A 21,470-nucleotide genomic window follows, 5' to 3' on the forward strand; every position below is an offset into this window, starting at 1 on the left:
GAAAACGCAAAATAGAAAGCAATTGATATGCTAGCAGAGCGCCAATTTGCAGCAACTTGGCATTTTAGTTTGAAATTTGCGACGGTTTGCTGAAAATCAACATCGCATGCAATCGCGGCGGATAAAATATTATAGCACGAGTACTACCGACTATATAAAATTCTGACAATTTTATTGACAATCAAATATTAAATGCCTGCATCTTTCCAATAGTTTGAAATTGATTTTGTATAGTTAAAGAAAAGGGAGAGTCGGAACCCATCCAAAAAAGAGTTTTAGATTTACATAACCCAAAAGTGCGCAGCAATTGGTAAAGTTTCAACGGTTTTCCGTGGAAATGGGCATTATTCCGGACATACGTCAGCTGGTGACACTGGACTTTGAGGTGTATGGACATGTACAAGGTGTGGCCAGGCAGGATCGGAGCAAGGGCAAAGTTCAAGGCTGCAGGCGCAGTGGCAGTGGTCAGTGGGAAGCGGTGGTACTCGTACCATATCCACCAGCTAAAAATAGACCCAAAGTAGCTGGCTGGTTACTTGGGGGCTGCCTGCCTCTGCGGCTGTCCTTGGCTTTGTTTCACGCCCCACGGCACTTTCACTAGAATATCTAGAATAATTGGGGAATCTGTATTATCGCCAGGTCTGAACCTAACGAAAGATACACGCGACCGCTGCACCAAGGCAGGCATCACTGGATGGGTGAAAAACAGCAAGCAGGGTACGATTGTCGGCAAAATGCAGGGCCCCAAGGATGAGGTGGACAAGATGTATGTAGCACATGCACTTTGATAATGATTTTCAAGTAATTCCATTGCTGAACTCCATTTAGGGTCACCTGGCTGTCTACCGAGGGTTCGCCGGGCTGCGAGATCCAACGCTGCGACCTGCGGAATCAGAGCAACCTCAACCGGCTGGATTACAAGGATTTTGCCATTAGGTTTTAGATGTGTTACAGTCCACGCCATGATGATGGTGTGGTGTGCAATTTTTCTGTTTGTTCTGTACACTATTTCGATAAGTTTGTAAATACGAGTAAATAATAAAAACGCTTAAGTCCCGACTCGGAATCAGCTTTGTCTTTGGGCAGTAAAACAGCGCGGTGCACATACGAGTTGAAATCTATTTAGTTTTCAATACAGAAGCGTAACGTAACACATCGTCGACTTATACTATATGCGTACACCTAGGGGCGTAGGGTCGCTTAGCAGGACTGGAAACGGCCGGCGGCCTTCATGCGCTCGAAGGATTTCTTGGCGTCGTACTTTCTGCAATTTAAATGAATTGTCAGATGTCACAGAGCAGATATACTATCTTGCAACTCACTGGTAGAACTCGGCGTAGGCGGCCTTCTTGGGATCGTTGATCAGCATCTTGTAGGCGACGGTTACGATGGCGGTCAGACCAAGGGACACGGCCAGATTACGCTTGATCGTGGCGTTGTGGAGGCCACGCAGGACTGGGCCGGCGGCGCTGGCGGCGGAGGTTGCTGGAGCGTTGGTCATCTTTCGACTGGCTGTAAGGAGAAAAAGTATTTGTATTGGACGTCAGTTACGTAATTTTCGCAGTGCCATTTTGCGCAGTGCTGTAGCACTAGCAGCATTGTGCCCACCAATAGCTTGCTATTAAATGAGAATTTAAATCAAATTAAAGGTATTTTTAGACCCTTTTTAAATAGTTGAAATGTAAAAAGAAAAACACTCACATTTGCAGAAAAATTTCGACTGGAGATATCGATAAAATATATACGGAACCGTAATGAACTTAACCCACTTAGGCCCCCTAAATATAAACAGATGAAAAACTTTAATTGAACAGAGGAAAATAATACTGTAAATACAATTTTTTTGTAGATTCGTTTTACTTCAAAAGAAAACTACGGTATCTTTTAGCTAAAACTCTTTAAGTTTCATGATATTCATGTGTGCATACCCTACAATGGTCTACAATGGGTTAATCGGGTTGCGTTCATGATCGAAGTCATATTCCTCGATTTTGGTATTCGATTTCATATAACTAGCTAAATAAGACCCTCAGCTCTGAAAACCTAATTTTATCCAATTAATGAATCAATTTTCTACACTATTGCCAGATTCGACGTACTCCTTTTTATTGGGTTGTGTTTAAAATAAGGTTTAAACCAAAAAGGGAAAACAAAAAATTAAACGTAAAATTCTTCGTCCTTACCAGGGATGAATCATCTACTTCATCCTAGTGCTGGAAAACGCAAAAGATAAAAACTAACTCGCCATACTATTAACAACTTATTTAAAATTATATAGAAATGTTTAATTTAATTTGAATAAATAAAATGACAATTAAAATTCCGTGTTTTGATTTATTATTTTACAGTGCTGGTCAGCAATCATATGTTATTTATGAAAATTGACTAAAAAACTCTAAAAAGGGGAAATTTAGGGTATTTTCGAAACAAGCCGATTGGCATCTCCGGCTGGAAAATAAAAATGGCTACCACAGAAGGCGAATGCAAATGGCGGTTGTTATTGTTCGTGGAATTTCTATAATTACGAAGTTTTTTTTACAAAATAAACAAGAAAAACACATTGCTACAGCAATTGCAATAAGCTGAAAAGCAACTACATATATTCAATTACATCCGTGTGCGGTTACCAAGTGTCCATTCGCTCGCGCTTCATGTGAAATTATGCTACAAATTTGCTACCAAACGCAGTCGTTGTAACAAGAAAAAATTTCAGGCGCCTATGAAAAGCAATATTATTAGTTTCAATGCATGCCATGAAAGACAGTGAAATCACAATAAATTGAATCAATTTGCTGTGAATGCTATCAACTATATTGTTAACATCGAGCTGTGCGATTTGTACACGGAAAAAGTTATTAAAGTGACGAAGGAAAATCGGAATCGGCAGCAGTAAAAGCAACACCAACGGAGCCCTGCCCGCGCCCCGCACGTTTTCAGTGTATGAGTGTGTGTGTGTGAACGAAAGTGTGTGTGTGTTGAGGCTACTATTAAAAAGTAGCAGGCAGTGGAAGAAAATGCCCAAAAACAAAGTTGCAAAGGTTAAATAAAGAAACTAAAAGAATGATTAGCTGGAGATGAGAGAGAGGATCCAATCCAGTGAAACCTAACAACAAATAGTGGCCCCCGCGAGAAGTAAGTGTGTGCAACGTGAGACGAGAGAGAGCGCGTGAGTTTTTGTGGAAACCAAAAAGGCAAGGCGACACATGCAACGTTGTCGTCCCAATTATCACCGCCGGTTATTGTGCGGCCAGGAGTCGTCCAGTGCACCAGAAATCAAAAATCTCTAGATCATCAGCAAAGACAATAGATTTGGTACCGCGTATCGGTACCAGAGCAAAAAAAGGAGTGTTACCAATTAATAATGCAAAAATGCAATTGTTTAAATGCAAAGGACGACGCTACATGAATTATCTGCATTTGCTGCAAATAATAGATTTCAGTTCGGGCGGGGATATGTGTTTTGTGTTCTACTCTTGCCGTTCGCGTTCTTCGACTTCGACACCCATTCGATACGACGACCGTTTGTGCTAAATGCGATATTTGAGCAGCATTCTACCAATTAAATCTACGACGCGTGCGATTGTCGTGTGATGATATGCCACTTAAACAGGTGAGTGTAGGGTATAGGTGGATGGATGAGAGGCATCTCGGCATTGTCGGTGTCGGTGGCGGTTGGGAGAAGCTTTTCCTTCACTCACTTTTTGCCGAACAGCTGATCTGTGATTATTGCACTGTTTGTGCGGTACATTTTCTGGAGGGGGGCAAAGGGTCATTCATTGAACACTTGCGTCACCCACGCAGGTCCCATTGAACAGCAGCAGAAACTAATTTGAACGTCATGCGTTCGGCGTGTGTGTGCTTCATTTTTTTTTTAGTGAGTTTATTGAGGCACTACCTACAACCACCCGCTCTGGCCCCCTGCCTTACTTCTAGCAAGTATTTTGGTTACCTTTTCCCCTCTTGCCCACACACACACACACGCACACCCTTCCAAGAGGCCAAGAGAAGAAAAATGGCGACGACGGGGTATCGATAACCAGAGAGACGACAAAAGAAAACGCGCTCCTTTGCACGCACGCATGTGAAAATGCAACCTGTGGCAAACCCCCCCACCCTGGCACAAAGGGGCCGTGGCACTTGCCGCACATTGAAAATTCATCAAGTTGAAGATTAGTGCAGAATTTGGTCACCCCTATTATTTTTTTAGCCATACCATCGTTCCGTTTAAATCCATAGATTATTCCTGTTGAATAAATTGTTGTTGGAATTTCCAATGAGTCTCGTATAGCCGTCCCGCTCCCACACCCCTGACACAGCCCAGCTACGAAGCAGCAGCACACAACAGAAAAGTCAAAACGTTTAATAACCCATTTCTTGCGGGCAGACGACCCGAGCAAAAATGCTTAAATAAATAATTCACTTTCGTGTGGGTATTAATTTTTAATAATTTTGTGAGAGCAGCAAAATGTGCTCTCTGCGTTTAACAGCTTTGTGTGCGTGTGTTTGTGTGCGTTGTGTGGAACCAGGGCTGCAACATCTCACGATAGTTAATATTCGATGGTTGCCTCTGTTCTTATCGATATATCAATCAACAATCCGAATCTGCTTCTTAATTTGTTAATTAAATGTAGTAAAAGCGTGAATTTAAATTTATTTTATGAACAAATTACAGCAGCTCGAACCGTCATCTGTGCGGATATCGGTGTCTATCCCGTGGGATGCAGCGCAGCGGCTACGTCAACTGGCAGCCGAGGGCAATCCCGCTCTGCGTGCCATCGGCATTCTGTCCGTGCAACCTGAAGGCGATTCTGTGATAACTTTGAAAGTTGGTGGACAAGATATTAAAATAACAAAAGGTACGTTTCAGCAGTGCATATTATTATATGCATATATCTTGGATGATCCGTCTAATCTTATGGTCTCTTCCCCTAGATAATGTTAATGATGTGTTAGGAGGAGGTGGTACAATTGAGGCGGCTGGCACGTCTTCCAACAAAAGTTTGGCGACGACGCATTTGTCGGCCCCGAATTTCGATGGTCCCAGCACGAGCAAGGCGGCGTCAGCCTTCTTGCAACAGCAGCAGCGGATCGTACAATTACCGCAAAATGTTTCAAACGATGCAATCTCAAATCAACAACAGCGGCGCCAGGGGCTGCCACAGCAGAAGATGCAACAGCAGCAGCAGCTACAACAACAACAACAACAACAACAACAACAGCAGCAGCTGCCGCCATCTACACCGCCCGTCTTCAAGTCCCCGAACACGGTGTGTCCCATGGAGGGGAAAGTACCTCTGCTGCTGCCCTCGCCATCGGGCACGCCCAATGTGCCAAGGGATTATCCCTTCGAGAGCATGCGACAGGCTCGTGTCCTGCAGGGTAGGGAGACATCGGTATCCGTCAGTGGGTTGGGACCGCCGCCGCCTCCGCCAAATGTGACGCTAAAAGTGTTGAAGAATCCTCCACAGAATGGGGAGCTTCAGCCCACAACGCCGCCAGGAACGGGTCCTCCAGGACTGGGACTGGGGCCGGGGTCGGGGCCGGGCAACAAATCTCAATTCATTCAACCACCGCCTCCGCCATACCCCGGTCTGGGAGCCACAGCAACAACCACTACCAACAACAGCTCTCCCATAGCCATAGCTGGTGCGAGTGCAAAGCAGCCTGCAATCGCAGTCGGAAATGCAAACGCATCTGCCTCCAGTCCATTACCTCCCCATCCGCAAGCGCATCCGCACCCGCCGCCTCCATCGGCAACGTCGACGGGCAGCAACAACATTGCCATATCGTCGCCGCTGCTGGTGAATCTGCTGCAGAACGACGGCAATGCCATGACGAATCCAAATCAAATGAAGTCGCCACTGCAATCGCCAATGATCAATATGAGTCCCAGTGGAGCGCAGATGATGAACTCACCGATGCGATCCTCTGGCCCGGCAACACCCAGCGATTTTATGATGAGCGATGTCCTCAGTCCTCAGATACCTTCATCTCCCACAGCACCGCAACAGTCGGCTACTGTCTCTTGCCCGCCAGTGATTATGCGGAGCATGCAGCAACAGCAGCAACAACAACAGCAGCAGCAACAGCAAGCGATGCTCAGTCCGAGTGGCAACAACGGCAATCATTTGTATCCGCAGCAGCCTATTCCCCAACACCGTTTTCCGCATCAAACGTCGCCACAGGGAATTGCACAATTGCACGCATTGCGGCAGCAACAATTTCCGCGCCTGCAGCAACAACAACAACAGCAGCAGCTTCAGGGCATGCAGCCGCAATTCATGCAGGCCTCGCCACAGCAACAGCAGCAGCAGTTCCAGACTGCGCCTGGTAAGTCCTGATACACTTTGAAACCCCAGCTGGAGATTTATACTTACATTTCGGGTATCCCTCCTCTCCACAGATTGCTTCAACAACATGGTGATGAGTCCCATGCCGCAACAACAACAACAACAACAGCTGAGGCAGCAGCAAATACGCCCTGGTGGACTACAACTGGCACCTCCGCCGCCACATCCGCAACAGCAGCAGCAACAGGCGCATCAGCGTCTCATGAGCATGCCTATGCAACCTCAAGCCTCGCCCCAGGCTCAGGCACAGCAGCAACAGCAGCAGCAGCAGTTCATGAGTGGCGCCTCGCCCCTTGGCCCAGCGCACTCACCCGCCTCCAGTCACCATTCGATGCACAGTCCGCTGATGGCAAACCATCAGCCATCTTCACAAATGATGTCGCCGGCGGCTGTGCCCAGGACGACCACTCCTGCACCTGGCCCCGTTCCCGCTTCGGCTCCGAATGAGCTTATGCAAAATGCACATCATGTACCTGCAACGCCACCGCCGGACTACAATCAGGCGGCGGCCAATTCACGCTGGCCGGCACTCAACAAGCCAATGGACTCGGTAACGAAGAGCAGTTTCCAGGAGTTTACGCGCTACCAGATGCAATACAATCTCCAGCAGCAGCAGCAGCAGGTTCATATGCCAGGACAGCAGCAGCAGCCGTCACAGCAGCAGTCGCAGCAACAACAGCTGCCACCGCCTCCATTGCCGACGCAACAGCAACAGCAGCTGCAGCTGCAGCAGCAACTGCAGCCGACACAGCAACCAGCCGGGTCACAGGGCACGCAGGGCCCACAGGTGGTGGATCCATTGATATCGCTTTCAGTGCTGGATGCCCTAACCACAAACGACTTGGACGCTTTACTGCCCACACTCAACTGTGATCTTGACTCGACGCTTAGTCTCGAAGATAAAAATGAGCTCGAATCATTACTGCAAGATGCCAAGGATCTGGACTTGGATTTGATTGAGGAGAATCTGTCGGCGGTGATGGATGTGGGAGATGCATTAAGCACGCTGCAAGAGCAGTCGCCAATGGAGCAGCAACAGCAGCAGCCGCAACAGCAGCAACAAGCTGTAATGCATCCCCAACAACAGCAGCAGCAGCAGCAAATAATTGGCATGCCCTATCAACAACAGCAGCAGCTACAGCAACAGATGATGATGCAACAACAGCAGAGACAGCAGCAGCAGCAACAGATGCCTCAGTTGCAGCAACAGCAGCGGCAGCACCAGCAGCAGGTCCAGCGACAAATGCAATTGCAACAGCAGCAACAACAGCAGCAGCAGCTACTGATTGCTCAACGCCAGCAACAACAACAACAACAGCAGCACCAGCAACAGTTGCAAGTCCAACAGCAGCAGCAAAGACCGCCACAGAAGCAGTTCATTATCAATCCACACACTGGCGACATGGAGCCGATGGCCAGCGATGACAGCGATACAGAGGCTGAGCAGGAAACGGCTCAGTTGCAATTCCGCAGCAGCATGTCTAGTGGATTGACCAACTTCAACTTCAATCCGGCCAACGCCATGCTCCTGCCCAACAATATCTTCTCCGAGGAGGATTCCAATTCCGCCCAGCAAATGCCGCTGGCGGGCACTGTCAGCAGTGATCAGGAGCGTTCCCGTGACTCGCTGGCATCCAACAAGTCGGCCGGCTCGAATCGGGCCAGAAAGGGACCGGGCCCGGCAGCCCTCAAGGCGAATCACAGCAATTTGGGAGGCGAAAGTTCGCCACGATCCAGCAATAGTTCTCCATTGATCGGATTGAACTCACCCCAATCGGTGGCTCCCAGCGGGGCCACGCCGGCGTCCAATAAGAAGGCTAAGCCGAATCTATTGCGGGGCAAGCTGCAGCAGGGAGTCAAGGAGCGCAAGGCTAAGGATACCACAGCGACGCCGAAACCCAAGAGAGAGCGGGCCAAGGGAAATGCCAAGACAAAGGCGGCGGAAGAGAAGCTCAAGCTGCGATTAAAGATTGACAAAGTGGAGCCGGGCATGGGCTACGATGGACAGATTATTGTCAATCAGCAGCAGACAGTTGTAAGCAACAATCATATGCAACAAGCACTGCCAATGCAGACACAGTTGCTGACGATGCCAACGCAACAGCAGCAGCAGCAACATCCGCTGCCGCAACAGCAACAGCAGCAACCCCAGCCTCAGCCTCAGCAACAACATCAACAGCAGCAGCCACAAACACATCTGCAGCAACATCATCCGGTGTACACCAACTTTCAACAGCAGCAGCAACAACAGCAACAGCAATCTGTACAAGGTCTCAACGAACCACGTGTGCCTCCCCTGCAGATTCGTTTGCGTGGAAAGAATCATGTTGTAGTTAAGAATACGCGCAAGGATCGCAAGAAGTTGCAGACGCCACTGGTAGGAGCCACACCACAGGATCTGAACCACATGACCGATGAGAGACAACTGAAGCGAAGCTACAGCGATCAGCCGCAACAACAGCAGCAGCAGCACCAACAATTACTCCTCGATGGTTTGGGGGATAACAAGACGGTAAAGCTGACGCCTCCGCCACATGTTAATGGGTTGCCCATTCTCATACAGAAAACCACACAGTCGACAGCTCCTTTGCAACAGCAACAGCTGCCAACGGGAGGCACCAAGACCACCACTATTGTGGCGGGAAAGAATGGTTTGACCATCAGTGCCATTGTTGAGGCGCACAAGGCTCAAGCCCAGGCCCAAGCACAGGCTCAAGCTCAGGTGCATGGCGATTCCCAGCTAATTGTAGGTTCCACGAATACGGGAACAACACCGACAACATCCACAACGCTGCAGCAGCAGCAGCTGAGCAAGATAGCCACATCGCTGCCCAGCAGCATCACTTTGAGTGCCATCAATAGCAGCAACAACAACAATAATATTAATGCTGGAGGTGGCGGCATCAACATCAACAACAATAACAACAACCGACTGCTGACCATGAAGAATCAGATCAAGACTGCGGCTACCATCACGCCCATTGTGGGTGGAAAGCCGATGACAAAAAACCATAAGCCGCCGCCATACATCACAGCCGTGCAACAGCTGCAGCTGCAGAAGCAACAGCAACAACAACAGCAGCAACAGCAGCAGCAACAACAACAGCAGCAGCAGCAGCGACAACTGGCGGCGGCCGTAACCATGTTGCCCAGTGCAACGACACTGAAGCGAGTCGAGAGTCGAGTCACCAAGGTCACAGCTCTACAGGTGACGACAACAACAGCAGAGGCGCCGAGCATATCATCCATACCATCATCTGCCACAAGCAATCTGACGAGCATGACGACCACAACTACGCAAACGATGAATCAGCTGATCTGTGATAGAAAGTTGCCAGTGGCAGCTGCGGCAACGGCAACGGGAACAGCAATGCCTGTGAGTACGGTCAACAATGTGGTGGTGGCGACTGTCAGTCAACAGCATCAGGCCCCAGCAGCAGTGAATAGCAGCGCCCTGTCCACATCAACCTCATCCTCATCCTGCTCATCGGTATCCTCTGCGACGATCATCAGTAGCTCTTCGACCTCTACCTCATCGCCGGCTGGCCTGCCCAGCACGCTGCGCAGCTCGCCGGCCAGCAATGGCAGTGGGACACCCGGACACGGCAACAATGGCGGTGGCGAGGATAGCGGCATCGAGTCTATGGATGCCCTGTCCGAGAAGAGTCCACACCAGCTCTCTTCGAGCAGTCCCATACAAGTCAGCAAGGCAGCCACAGCCACCATTGTTGCTGCTGCCTCCCAACAGCAGCAGCAGCAGCTGACGAGCAGCAGTTCTATAACAACCACAGCCACGGCGGTAACTAATGCTGCCACGATGGTCGCAACGACACCAACACCAACAGCAGCAGCACCGCGTCCCGGCGGTGTCTCTCTAACACAGCAACAAATGCAGCAGGCTGACGATGAAATTGAGAAGGCATTGGCCAAAATGGAGGGCGATTTTCCCGATGACCTCGAGAACATTGTCTCCAATGTGCTGAAGGAGGCGAGTGAATGTGCCAGTGCAGGCGGTGGCTATCATCTGAGCAGTTTGGAGAACTCCCTGCAGCCGACAGCGGCAGCAGCGTCGTCAGGAGTGCCAGTAGCAACGTCAGTAACAAGCAACGTCAAATTGAACGGAGAGCACAGTATACTCGAACACGATGATCTCATCAAGAAGCTCACAGACAGCAAGACGACACCAGCGCCGGCTGCAGCTGAGACCAAGGCGAAGGTGAAGCTGGAGGAGGTGCCGCCACTGTTGGCCATTAAAAAAGAGCCAGCCGGAGCTCAAACGCCCAAGACGGAATTGGTGAAAGTGGACCAGCCCAAGATGGCGGCAGAGGCGAAGCTGGATTTGAAAGTGGAGCCCAAGCTGGAGCTAAAAGTGGAGCCCAAGCTGGAGCTTAAAGTGGAGCCTAAGCTAGAGGAGAAGGCTCACGCTGAGATCAATGCCGCGGGAGGGGCTTCTCTGCAGCCCATTTCAATAGAGATACCAGCACAGATGGACGGCGAGACGCCGAGGATAAGGACACGGGCCAGCAGTCGCCTGGAGAGTCCGTTGGATGCTGCCCAAAAGACCAGTCCCGAGGCGGCAGCAACACCCATACCAGTGCCTGCCACGGCAAAGAACCTATCGCGATCCTCCTCCAATGCCAGTCCACGCGTCCTCACGCCTACGCCAGTCCACAACAACAACAACAACAACAATAATAGCAAGCGCCGCCGGCCGGAGTCGGAGTGTGGCAGCAGCAATGATGCCGCCGATGTTACCGAAAATAGCAGCAAGCGTGCTCGTGTGAGCCTTGGCGGAGGTGTGCCGGGAGTAGCCACAAATGCGGCCGAATTAGCGGTTGATCAAGCCACCGGAGCTCCAGCACTGCCCAAAAAGATTGAGATCGAGTCATCCGATTCGGATGAGCCGCTGATTGAGGTGGCCGGCAAGGTACGCAACTCCAAGGCGCAAGTGGAGGCCGATGCAGCAGCAGCAGCAGCGGCAGCCGTAGAGAAGCACGTTACGCGACGCAACGCTCAACAGCAGCAACAACCGCCGCACAGTAAGTACACTTTTAATTATTTAAAACAGAGCGAATGCCACAACAGAATCTCCCCCACAGAGCCCGCTAGCAACGGCTCATTTAGTGGCACGCCCCCGCTGGGCGCACCAAGAAGTGGTAAGGCTCAAACGGCAAGTTCCCCTGCCAGCAGCAATCACAATGCCAGCGGCAGCAGCAATTCGAGCAGCCCCAGTGTTCCCATATCAGTGGCAGGAGCAGCCGCAGCAGTAGCAACTGCAGCAGCATCATCGCCTGGTGGAGCTGTTCTGGCCACCAGCAGCAGCCAAAACAACAGCAACACAAATGTGGTACATGCTACACGTGGCGCCACAGCTGCAGCAGCCGGCGGGGGTTCTGCCAGTTCGCCCACGGACGAAAAGATTGGTACTCGGAGAAGCGTGAGGGCCAGCGCGGCTGCCAACAAGATCATATATAGTCGCAGCAATGCTGCCGCAGCTGCTGCTGCAGCCGCCGCTGCAGCCGAACCGAAGGGCACACCGATAAAGGCGGCCGTGGGGAATGCCAACAATGCCAGTGCGGCCACTGTGGAGAGCGTGGCGGAGGCCAGGCGAAAGACACGCAGTGCAGGTGAGTGTGGACCATTGGAGTCCCTTCATGAAAGCAAGTATTAACATGTTCCTTTCTTTTCTGGTTTTTCGCAGTCATTGGCGAGTCCATGCTGACCGAGGGACGCCGGAGAAGAACATCGCGTGACTACAAGTGACCAGAGTTTTGCGCCTTGGCTAAAGGCTTGAACCATCCGAGCGATCCACAAGATGACGATCTGATGGAGCTGTTCGAGCTGGGAACCGCCGATGAGCAGCTTGACATCAGCAGCTTCCCTTTAGCCCAGGCGCAAGACGATGGTGGCGATGAAGCCAATGAGTATGATAATTTGGCGAGAGCAGCCGGCGGCGGCGGCGGCTACATGGAAGAGGCTGATCACTTACTGTCCTACCACAGCAGCAGCAGTGCCGCGGATGTGGAGGTCGACATGGACGTGGATAACGATGCAGTTAGTTTGCTGATGCCAGAGCTCGACAGTGCCACGGATCTCGATTGTGGCAACTTTGTCGATTACGATGAGTTCAATCTGTGTCTGAACAACATACTCAGCGAGGAGGATGATGACAGCGGCGGTGGTGGTGGTGGCGTCGGCGGCGGCGGTGTTGTCGGTGGCAATGGCAATGGTGGCGGCATAGCCAGCAAGCATCAGCAATGGCGCGATGCCAGCGATGTGCTCAATATTGTGCAACTCAATAACGATCTGGGCCTGAGTTTCCAGGAGTTTGTCAGCGAAACGACGGCCGATGAGCAGCGGTCCGTCAGTAGCAGTTCGCCGCAACTGGCATAGTGGGCCGCCACTGTGCCACACATCCGTCAAATCCACTGCTACCTGTATATATCACACAGACACACGCACTGATACTGAACGCTTTCGTTTGTAATTTATAGTCGTAATTTTCGTTGAAGAATATAGTTTTTTGTATAGTTAGTGGTAGCCACAAGTTGCAATAATGTTGCATCTCATAGCGAGCAACATCACACACACACACCCAACACCCAACATCCAAATCGAAGTTAAAACAGACAGAAAAGATGCATAAGCCGAGCGTATCGTATATATGTTTTTCTGCTTTTCACTTTTTCTGTTTTTCTCCCTTACGATCAACTACTTTCAAGACCCGAGCTTAACGCTATTCCCATCATCTAGCACTATTTAACCCCCAGAACCACGATCCACCCATTGGAAATGAAATGATTTGCTAGTCAACGTGAAAACAGGCAATTTATGTATAGCTCTAGCTCCGAAGAGAGGAAATTTTGAACAAATTAGTTGAATATATACTTTACATACACTTGGGGGAGCTCCACTCCAACACACCCACACCCACACATTAAACTCAACAACGCGTAGCACACATATAAGTAACACTAGGCAAAAAAGTAGTTGGCAGAACGGAAGCTTCATCTACTCTTCACAACCCCACCAGCCAGCCCCTATGCATAGTTTTGATTTCCATTTAACCGAATCCGAATCCGTTTGTACATATCTATATATATTTTGTATTTTAGTTATTCTTGATGCAACATGAACACATTTCTAGCTTTTAGGTTGTCCTTACATTTACGCACTGCTGCTGGGAAAGAGCAGAGGTTTTGCATTAGGTTTTCTAATTTTTCTAACAATTAACATACGATTATGCATAGAGAGAGAGATGCAGTTGCAGAAGCAGAATACAGATCAGATATAGCCTATCTATACATATATATATATATAGTTTCTGTAAGCTTGCGTTGTTTCGAAAATTTGTTTTTTAGTTTTAAATGCTCTAGCGCCTAAGGACAGTAATAATTACGATATTTCTTTACAACCAACCAACCAAGCAACCCCCAATATATGCACATGGAACCGAAAACCCCTATGCAGTAAGTTAGTCAAAAATGTAAAAAGGCCAAGCACCACAAAAAAATTAATGAGAAAAACACACAAAAAACAGACAAAAAACAACAAAAAAAAGTACACGAACATGAACAAGAAAAAAAGCGGAAAAGCAAAATGAAAATTATGGAAAGCTAGTATTTGTCGTTTTGCAAAAGTGAATGAAAATATATATATATATATATATATATATATATATATACAGAAATCGTACCGTATATAATGTTATATATTTTGCATAAAACGTGAATAGCAAACGAGACGACACAAAAAATATAAAGTTGTATTGTATATAAGGCAGGCTCTATTTTTGCTAAATGTTATTTGAACAAATAGGGAAAACAAACAAAAAATAAATAAAAACAACTCAGTAAAGTAAATGAAGCAAATGCAAAAAGCGCTAGACACAAAGCAACAATTATATATATATATATATTTCTTCACACGCATATATATACTGTTCAATATTATTATTATCTTATATATATATATATATTGTATGATTGCTATATAAAATAGTTCTTTTGATACTTTGTACATGTTTTACTTTAAAGCAAGGCAAAAACGAAACAAAAAATAAGCATATGAAAAGCCCAATCCTTAGCATAGATACATATAGTACCGATAAACAAACAGAAAAACACACACACACGTATATATAGAAGGAGAATTCTTAACTGCATACCAGCCACAGGCCCCCGCCCCTCCCCCCAGAAGTATCCCGAGCTCCGTAATAAAAGCAGAGGAAAGGAACCTGAAGAAGCGTATTTAGTGAACATTATTTAGATATTTTCTGAAGACAGCCCCCCCGCCCAAGCAAAACTGCAATAAGCCCCGCTAAGCACAGCAGCAACAAAATGTTAATGGAAGTTGTATAAAACGTATAAATAATTTATATACCAGTACACACACAACCACACCCACACACATAAACAAATAAAAAATATATATATATATTTAAAAGCAAATGCAAAAAGTATAAAACAACCACAAGATGAACAACAACAACAAAAACGAAAGTGTCTTAAAACCGTAGTATTAGAAGTTTATTATTAATTTGTTTGTACTTTAAAGTAAAATATTTATAGAAAAAGAAAAAATACAAAGATTTAATATACACAGAAAATAAAAAAAAAACAAAAACCTGTCTTTTTCTTGGGTATTTGAGGAATTTCAGGAATCATCCAATGGAATACAAAAATAATTTCTTTTGAATAGTTTTGAAATCATGTCGTTATTGGGAATACATAAAACTTTTCGGGAACCGAAATATACCTTTCTAGGAAAACATTAAGATCATGTATAAATTTCCAACATTTATAGAAGAATAATACAGAAATTTCAATAGGTTTCTGTGGGGTATGAATATCATTCAGAGGTTCAACTCCACATTTAAAAGGACTGCTATTCCTTCAATGTTTTATAAAGATTGTTTTCCCTTCAAAGAGTACTCGTAAGTACTTTACTTTTCAATATGGATATATTGGAAATATAATGGAGTTTACTTCAATTTGTGATTATTTGAATAACTCCTCATCACCAGCATCAACTTATACCACGCTACATAAGGACCCATAAAAGATCATGCTCCCAAGCGAAAAATCTTTGTGAAATTCTTAAGAAGACCGACTGAAACCTGCTGGGAATTTAGCGGCCTAGCGGCAAACTCTCAACACTTTGTTGTCAAAAAAAAAGCTGTCTCGCATCCTTTCTCACGGCGCCGGCGCATAGCATAGATTGTCGGCTTCACGGGACCAAAAGGATGAACAGCAGCGACCAGCAGCAGCAGCTGCGGCCTGCCACGGGCTGGCAGTTGAGAGCGAGGGCCGCAGTGAGCAGCACGGCAAAGCGGAGCAGGCAGGAGAGACCCAGGAAAACGCAACACGTAACAGCGCCGCGACGAGGTGGTGGGGAGAGGGCACCACCAAGAGGCAGGGCAGGCAGCCAAAGAATAGGCGCATTCAGTGCTGTATACACAGGGAGGCTCCAGAAATAAAAGAAAAACTAAAACTAAAACGCCTGCCGCGCTTCAGAGTGAGTAAACCAAAGGATATATATCCTTAATAGAGTGAATGTATACAATTCTTGAGGTGCAAATCTATGTGAATATATATGGACATACGTGGCAACTACTAGCCATGCCATCAATGGTCTACCATTGTGCCACAGCTATAACTGTTCTCAAATGGTCTCTGAGGTGTTATGAATACTTTAAGTCGCTCGTGTCCAAATCCCAGTCCTGCCAACAAATGGCACTATTAAAAGAACCAACAAAAAAAGCACTGGCAGCAATAAAAACGCAAGGAAAAACAACAATAAAAAACTAGAAAAAAAAGAGAACAGCAGATAGAAAAGCAAATGTTGACGTTTAAGGATGACGTCCTACTTTTGGAGTGTTGCTGCTGCCAGCAGCGCCCTGTACTCTCTCCACGGCCATGCGTGTGCGTGCGGGCTGCTCCATTTGTGTGTGTGTGTGGAGGGGTATGACGTAGTTTCAAGTAAATACATACGTACATATTTATGTATTTTGGTGTGTACACACCAACAAGTGTCGCCTGGTGAAAGCGCAAAAAAAAAAAAAGGAAAGGAACCAGAGCGAAAGAGGAACAGAAAAAGAAAGGTTGCTTGGGGGCTGGCTGAAGCTTTTAATACCCTTGCAACAACCATCGTTCCCAGCATTGCAGTTGTATATGTAACATATATTCCGATTTCAGTTCAATTTGAGTTGGTTTTTCTAAATTCTAAAAATAATAGTGCTATAATTGGCATTGAAAGTACTACCAAAGATAATTCCGAAATCGCACGCCTCTAAAGAGCCAAATATCCCAATATTCACGAATTAATGAACAATATAAAACAGAGATTTAACATAGAATGGATTAGTTAATTAAAATTTGAGCTGGGTTACAGGACAGGTCATTCCTTACTTTAAAGTTTTTTCTTTGTTTGACGACGCGTTGCATAGAAATATAGACGGATATGGCATATCGATTCATCTGTTGATTCTTACAAAAAAAAATAGTATAATCTCAATTGCTTGTAGAAACTAAGAAAGGAACCCCAAATCTTATTACTTGAATTCCTTTAAACCTTTACTCGTTAAAGTACCCTAACTAAGTATTTTTCCTTTTGATGCCGCCTTCACAGACATCCCCAGTATTCCGTGGAACATGTAGTGGCCGCTGCAGGGCGGCGTTCTGCATTCATAAAATGATCATTCGCCTACGCTATGGGAGACGTCTGCAGACCTATCTGAAGATAGGTGCCTGTGTCCTGGTGGGCGTCTGCTACTTTGCCTTCCTCTTCCGCGAGTCCCTCAATGCCTACGAGCACCGGGAGCGTGCCACGGCCGCCGAACTGGAGGCGGACGCAGCGGAGCCCTCCAAGCAGCAGCTCAAGCTCAAGCGCCAGCAGATGCAGCGCCAACGACTGCTGGCGCAGCTGCAGGCGGCCCAGGCAGGCACCACTGGATCGAATGCCACTGGGAGCTCGGCTACCGCCGTTGCAGCTCCACTGCCACCGGCCAGCACCCTGAATCCCGTCTACGAGTACTCCGAGGAGCTGCACAGCAGCACCGAGCGGGAGCTGCAGAGGAGGCGCGAACACCTGGCCGCCGTCTGCGAGCGCTACAAGCTGCAGGAAAAGTACCCACCGAATCCCTGGGAGTTCTTTGTATCGCCGGGCCACAACAATCTCGTCTGGTTTGTGTTTGATCAGCCTCCTTGGCGATCCTGAAATACCTTCTAAATTCTCTGACCATTTCAGGTGCAATGTCTTCAAGGCGGCCAGCAGTACGTGGATGTATTACTTCAACGTATTAGGTAATTATCACTAGGTGTTTTGATTGATTGATTGATAAAACAACATACATTGCGTGCACATGAGGCGGAATTTTGATGCTCGACTGTCCCTTTATCCCTTTTGTTCCAGCTGGCTACGATGTGAAGTATCTGCAGAGGACAGAGACTCAGCCACTGGAGCTGGCGCGGAAGCGTTTCCCCCGACCGGAGCTGGCCGAGCTGATGGAACTATTGCCCAGTGCACTGTCCTTCCTGTTTGTGCGCGATCCCTTCGAAAGGATACTGAGCGCGTACCGCAACAAGCTGGAGGGCAATCGGAATACCTTTTACAAGGCCTTGGGCACGAAGATTGTCCACCGTTTCCGAAATCACAGCCAGGGCGGGCCCTGGCCCCGCTGCGGACCCACCTTCGAGGAGTTTGTGCGCTTCCTCATCGCCGAGCACACGGCGGGCAAGCGTTTCGACGAGCACTGGGCGCCCATCTACAGCTTCTGTACACCGTGCAGCGTCAACTTCACCATCATTGGGAAGACGGAGACGTTCCAGCGCGACTCGGAGTTCATCATACGGCAGGCGGGCCTGGAGACGCTGCTCCTGGGCCTGGGAAAGTTGCCGCAGCGAAAGCAGCGCAGGATCGGCAACCAGGCGCGCAGCGGCATCAAGTCGGAGGCCGTGGTCGAGCGCTACTTTGCCGATATCGATCGCTCAACGTTGGACCAATTGCTCAAGATATATCGCATCGATTTCGAGCTTTTTGACTACGACTACCGCAAGTACTACGACATGGTGCATCCCTGGAGCCTGGAGCAGAGCACAGCCGGCACGGCTGCAGCTGCAGCGGCTCCCGCCACGACCACGGCTGCGCCGGCGGTGGCGGCTGCAGGGGCCTCTGGCTCCACTCAGGGCTCAGCGGCGGCGTAGACTACAGAAGCTCAGTAGGATCCCTTGGATCCCGTAATCCCCCTCCCACATTGCGATGCGTCGTCAAACAATCTTATCATGTACCTTTTTACACAAGAAAACACGAAACAAACCACAAACCAAAACAGAACCCAACCGATGCTAACAAATCTACCAAAGTTTAAGGCCAAAATCAACGTTTTCCAAAAACGCAAAAAAAAACAAAACCAAAGAAACACCAAACAAAAAACTCTTGACCTCTCTTAGATAATGCCAAAAATACCAAAAAGGAATGTATTGTAGAAAGGAGAATGAAACTTAGTTAGAAACGAAAATGCATTTTGATGGATTTTGCCACCAAAATTCGTACACGAATCCCTTAAAAAACAAACAATTTTACAACTCCCACACGAGAAAGGATGGACCGTGGCGTGGCGTGGCGTGGCATGTGTTGTGTTGTAGCTAGTGTTTAAGTACCTACAATTTACAGTTGCACTTTCAACCAAAGAAAACAAAAATGATATATATATACTATATAGATAAACGATATATACAGACCTCTATACCAATATCGCGAACGCTATTCTTCAAGGCAAGGCTGGGAGAGTTATATACAACCACAAAGTGAGAGATCGTCTTAAACCAAAGGAAAAAATTCTGTATTTACATATATTTACAACCGAATCCCCCAAAAAAAACCAAATACCAAATACGAAAACCCTCAACAACCACAACATATGGTACTTACTATTCATAAGCTATTATACGTGCATATATATATGTACCTATACTCGTATATATGTATTAATGAAATTTATAAACAGGTCTTGATCTAAGTCTATAACTTTTGTGGACTAGATACATTTTTCCTAGGCTAATTACGAAACAATCCAATGAAATTCTTGGAAATCTTCATATGAAAATTATACCAAAGAAGTATAGAAAGTACGAGTATTTGAAATGACAAACAAACAAAAAAGAAAGAAATAAAAATGAGAATGGAAAACCAACAAGAAAAACTTTTCATGTGATGTTTAAGGATTTATTATTAAAATGACAGAGAATATTTAATTATTATACCTTTATTGTATTTCTAATAATGAATGATAAAAGACAAAACCAAATTAGTGACATACACACGATATTATTCTGAATAAACTTAAATTATCAATACTTTTTTTCGTTGTACAAATACAAACAACAAATCTATTAAGAATAAATATAATCTCTTTACCACTCAACAAGGCAATTGTTTTTGTTTTTTTTTTTTTTGTTTTTTAAGGAAAGTTACAAACATTAACCAATACTTAGATACTCGTAGGCCCAAGACAAAAAGAGAAATATAAAATCTATTAAATCCCTGAGATCCAGACTTTCATAAGTATTATTACAAACATTTCCCGCTGGTCGTCTATCTTCAAAAATTTGTTTCCACACTTTTAAAATATCAACATGTGAAATAGTAAAGCAGAAGAACAGACGAACAGATACAACAAGACAACGAAAATGTGCGTGTGAGCATGTCGCAATTGCATGAATTTTATTTAATTCATGCTTCCATCGTTCGAAGCAACAAAGAAGGCTCTGAAATAAATTTTCTAGCCTAGGAGCTATACCTTACATTCCATTTCATTTCAAAACTGAATATTGTCGAGAGCTTATCATACATTACAGTTCAGTTCCAGTTAACTTAAAAATTTTATGTTTCCAGTCAACAAATTGAATAATTCAAGCTCAGTTATGAGTAACAGGTGAGAGCACTATTCATCTTTTACTATCATTTTAATAACTTTTCTAAACAACAGCACAAATCAGAATGGACTGTGGATCCTTCAGTTAATCCAGAACCAAAAGCAGCCCATTACCTATGAGCGGATCATAGCCCTTATCGAAGAAGTAAAAAAAGAGCCGTTGGATACCCAGGAGAAAATAATAATAAACGCCACATTGCGAGCTGGCCTGCGACTTGGCTTTTTTCAACGCGTCGGTAAAAAGTTTTCAGTGCCAATACTCCATTAGAAAATGTCCAATTACTGTATGCAGCTCAAACTAAACCAAAATTAAAGCAGTTAATGTATCCATGCCGACAGATAGAATATCACTTTTCAAATAAACAATATGATTTATCACTTATCACTTATTGGTTATGGCGTGTATAGTTACACCTTTGGATACAAGTCTGTTTGTTCACCGGACTAGCTAATTCGCTTGAGGATTCACAGCTCGCGACCGCTTCTTATCGAACGCTTTTCAGAACTGATCTCAATTTCTGATCTCGTATCTTAGTGAAATCGAAGCCTATGCTTAAGCCAATCTTCTAGCATTTCAAGAGCGCAGTTCTATTAAGGTTTATTGTTGATGTTTACGTTAACAGATATTAGCAAGTGTGGCGGAGATGTTTACATTTACTGGAGTAGCGTGGGGTCTGGCTTATTAATGTTATTGATCGCTCATCGAGTGAGTCATTTGGTTTCGCTGGTCCCACAAGAGTTTTGATAATATTATAATTCTGCTTTTGTCAGGCCTGTCATTCTAACTTATAGTCATTTTATTCAAGCAAATCAAATAATTCTTTTGGCAGATCGATTTGGAGAACTTATTCTAAATAGGCCTTTAGTAATTTCATTAGTCGAAGAAAACTTTACGGACATTTTGAACAATTATGCTACGTGTAGGCCTAGACTTCAGTAAAAATGTCACAAGACTTGATAGATGCCTTTTACAAATATTAAATAATAACTTAAATAACTACCACTAATAGACTTACAAAAATACTGCCCTCAGCAGCATATCCTCAGTACGAGGCATATTTTGGGAAACAGAACTTCTTTCAGATTCTCAAAATGCTGCATGGTTAGCTTTTGAGATGGATGATATCATCTGATTATGTATGGTAAGATCCATCATCCATTTAAAACATAAGTACTGAAACTTTTTT

General features: G+C 46.1%; 5 protein-coding genes and 1 long non-coding RNA gene across 6 annotated transcripts; 5 read left to right on the forward strand and 1 right to left on the reverse strand.

Moving 5' to 3' along the window:
• The first annotated feature begins 68 nt into the window (after positions 1–68).
• Positions 69–1,063, forward strand: LOC108162266 (acylphosphatase-2). Its single transcript, XM_017296916.2, has 3 exons — positions 69–404; positions 640–766; positions 829–1,063. Exons 1-3 carry the CDS (start codon positions 338–340, stop codon positions 941–943), a joined length of 309 nt encoding a protein of 102 aa, XP_017152405.1. The 5' UTR covers positions 69–337; the 3' UTR covers positions 944–1,063.
• A 38-nt stretch (positions 1,064–1,101) lies between these two features.
• On the reverse strand, positions 1,102–1,778 carry LOC108162267 (cytochrome c oxidase subunit 6C-1). Its single transcript, XM_017296917.2, has 3 exons — positions 1,702–1,778; positions 1,323–1,512; positions 1,102–1,264 (listed from the first exon to the last, which is right to left on the reverse strand). The coding sequence occupies exons 2-3, from the start codon at positions 1,499–1,501 to the stop codon at positions 1,201–1,203; spliced, it is 243 nt and encodes an 80-aa protein (XP_017152406.1). The 5' UTR covers positions 1,502–1,512; positions 1,702–1,778; the 3' UTR covers positions 1,102–1,200.
• A 685-nt stretch (positions 1,779–2,463) lies between these two features.
• LOC108162657 (nuclear receptor coactivator 6) lies at positions 2,464–12,142 on the forward strand. Its single transcript, XM_017297491.2, has 6 exons — positions 2,464–3,610; positions 4,673–4,856; positions 4,933–6,330; positions 6,404–11,389; positions 11,450–11,977; positions 12,052–12,142. The coding sequence occupies exons 1-6, from the start codon at positions 3,596–3,598 to the stop codon at positions 12,111–12,113; spliced, it is 7,173 nt and encodes a 2,390-aa protein (XP_017152980.1). The 5' UTR covers positions 2,464–3,595; the 3' UTR covers positions 12,114–12,142.
• Positions 12,143–12,151: 9 nt separating this feature from the next.
• On the forward strand, positions 12,152–14,362 carry LOC108162658. Its single transcript, XM_017297492.2, has one exon. The coding sequence runs from the start codon at positions 12,177–12,179 to the stop codon at positions 12,741–12,743; it is 567 nt and encodes a 188-aa protein (XP_017152981.1). The 5' UTR covers positions 12,152–12,176; the 3' UTR covers positions 12,744–14,362.
• A 1,271-nt stretch (positions 14,363–15,633) lies between these two features.
• LOC108164309 (carbohydrate sulfotransferase 11) lies at positions 15,634–18,754 on the forward strand. Its single transcript, XM_017299957.2, has 4 exons — positions 15,634–15,866; positions 16,980–17,533; positions 17,598–17,653; positions 17,763–18,754. The coding sequence occupies exons 2-4, from the start codon at positions 17,043–17,045 to the stop codon at positions 18,551–18,553; spliced, it is 1,338 nt and encodes a 445-aa protein (XP_017155446.1). The 5' UTR covers positions 15,634–15,866; positions 16,980–17,042; the 3' UTR covers positions 18,554–18,754.
• A 1,399-nt stretch (positions 18,755–20,153) lies between these two features.
• LOC117189056 lies at positions 20,154–20,665 on the forward strand. The gene is made up of 2 exons (XR_004473116.1): positions 20,154–20,283; positions 20,338–20,665. It is a non-coding gene; the product is annotated as an uncharacterized LOC117189056 (long non-coding RNA).
• Positions 20,666–21,470: the final 805 nt, after the last annotated feature.

Source organism: Drosophila miranda, chromosome 4 (assembly GCF_003369915.1).
Source record: "Drosophila miranda strain MSH22 chromosome 4, D.miranda_PacBio2.1, whole genome shotgun sequence".
NCBI lineage: Eukaryota > Metazoa > Arthropoda > Insecta > Diptera > Drosophilidae > Drosophila > Drosophila miranda.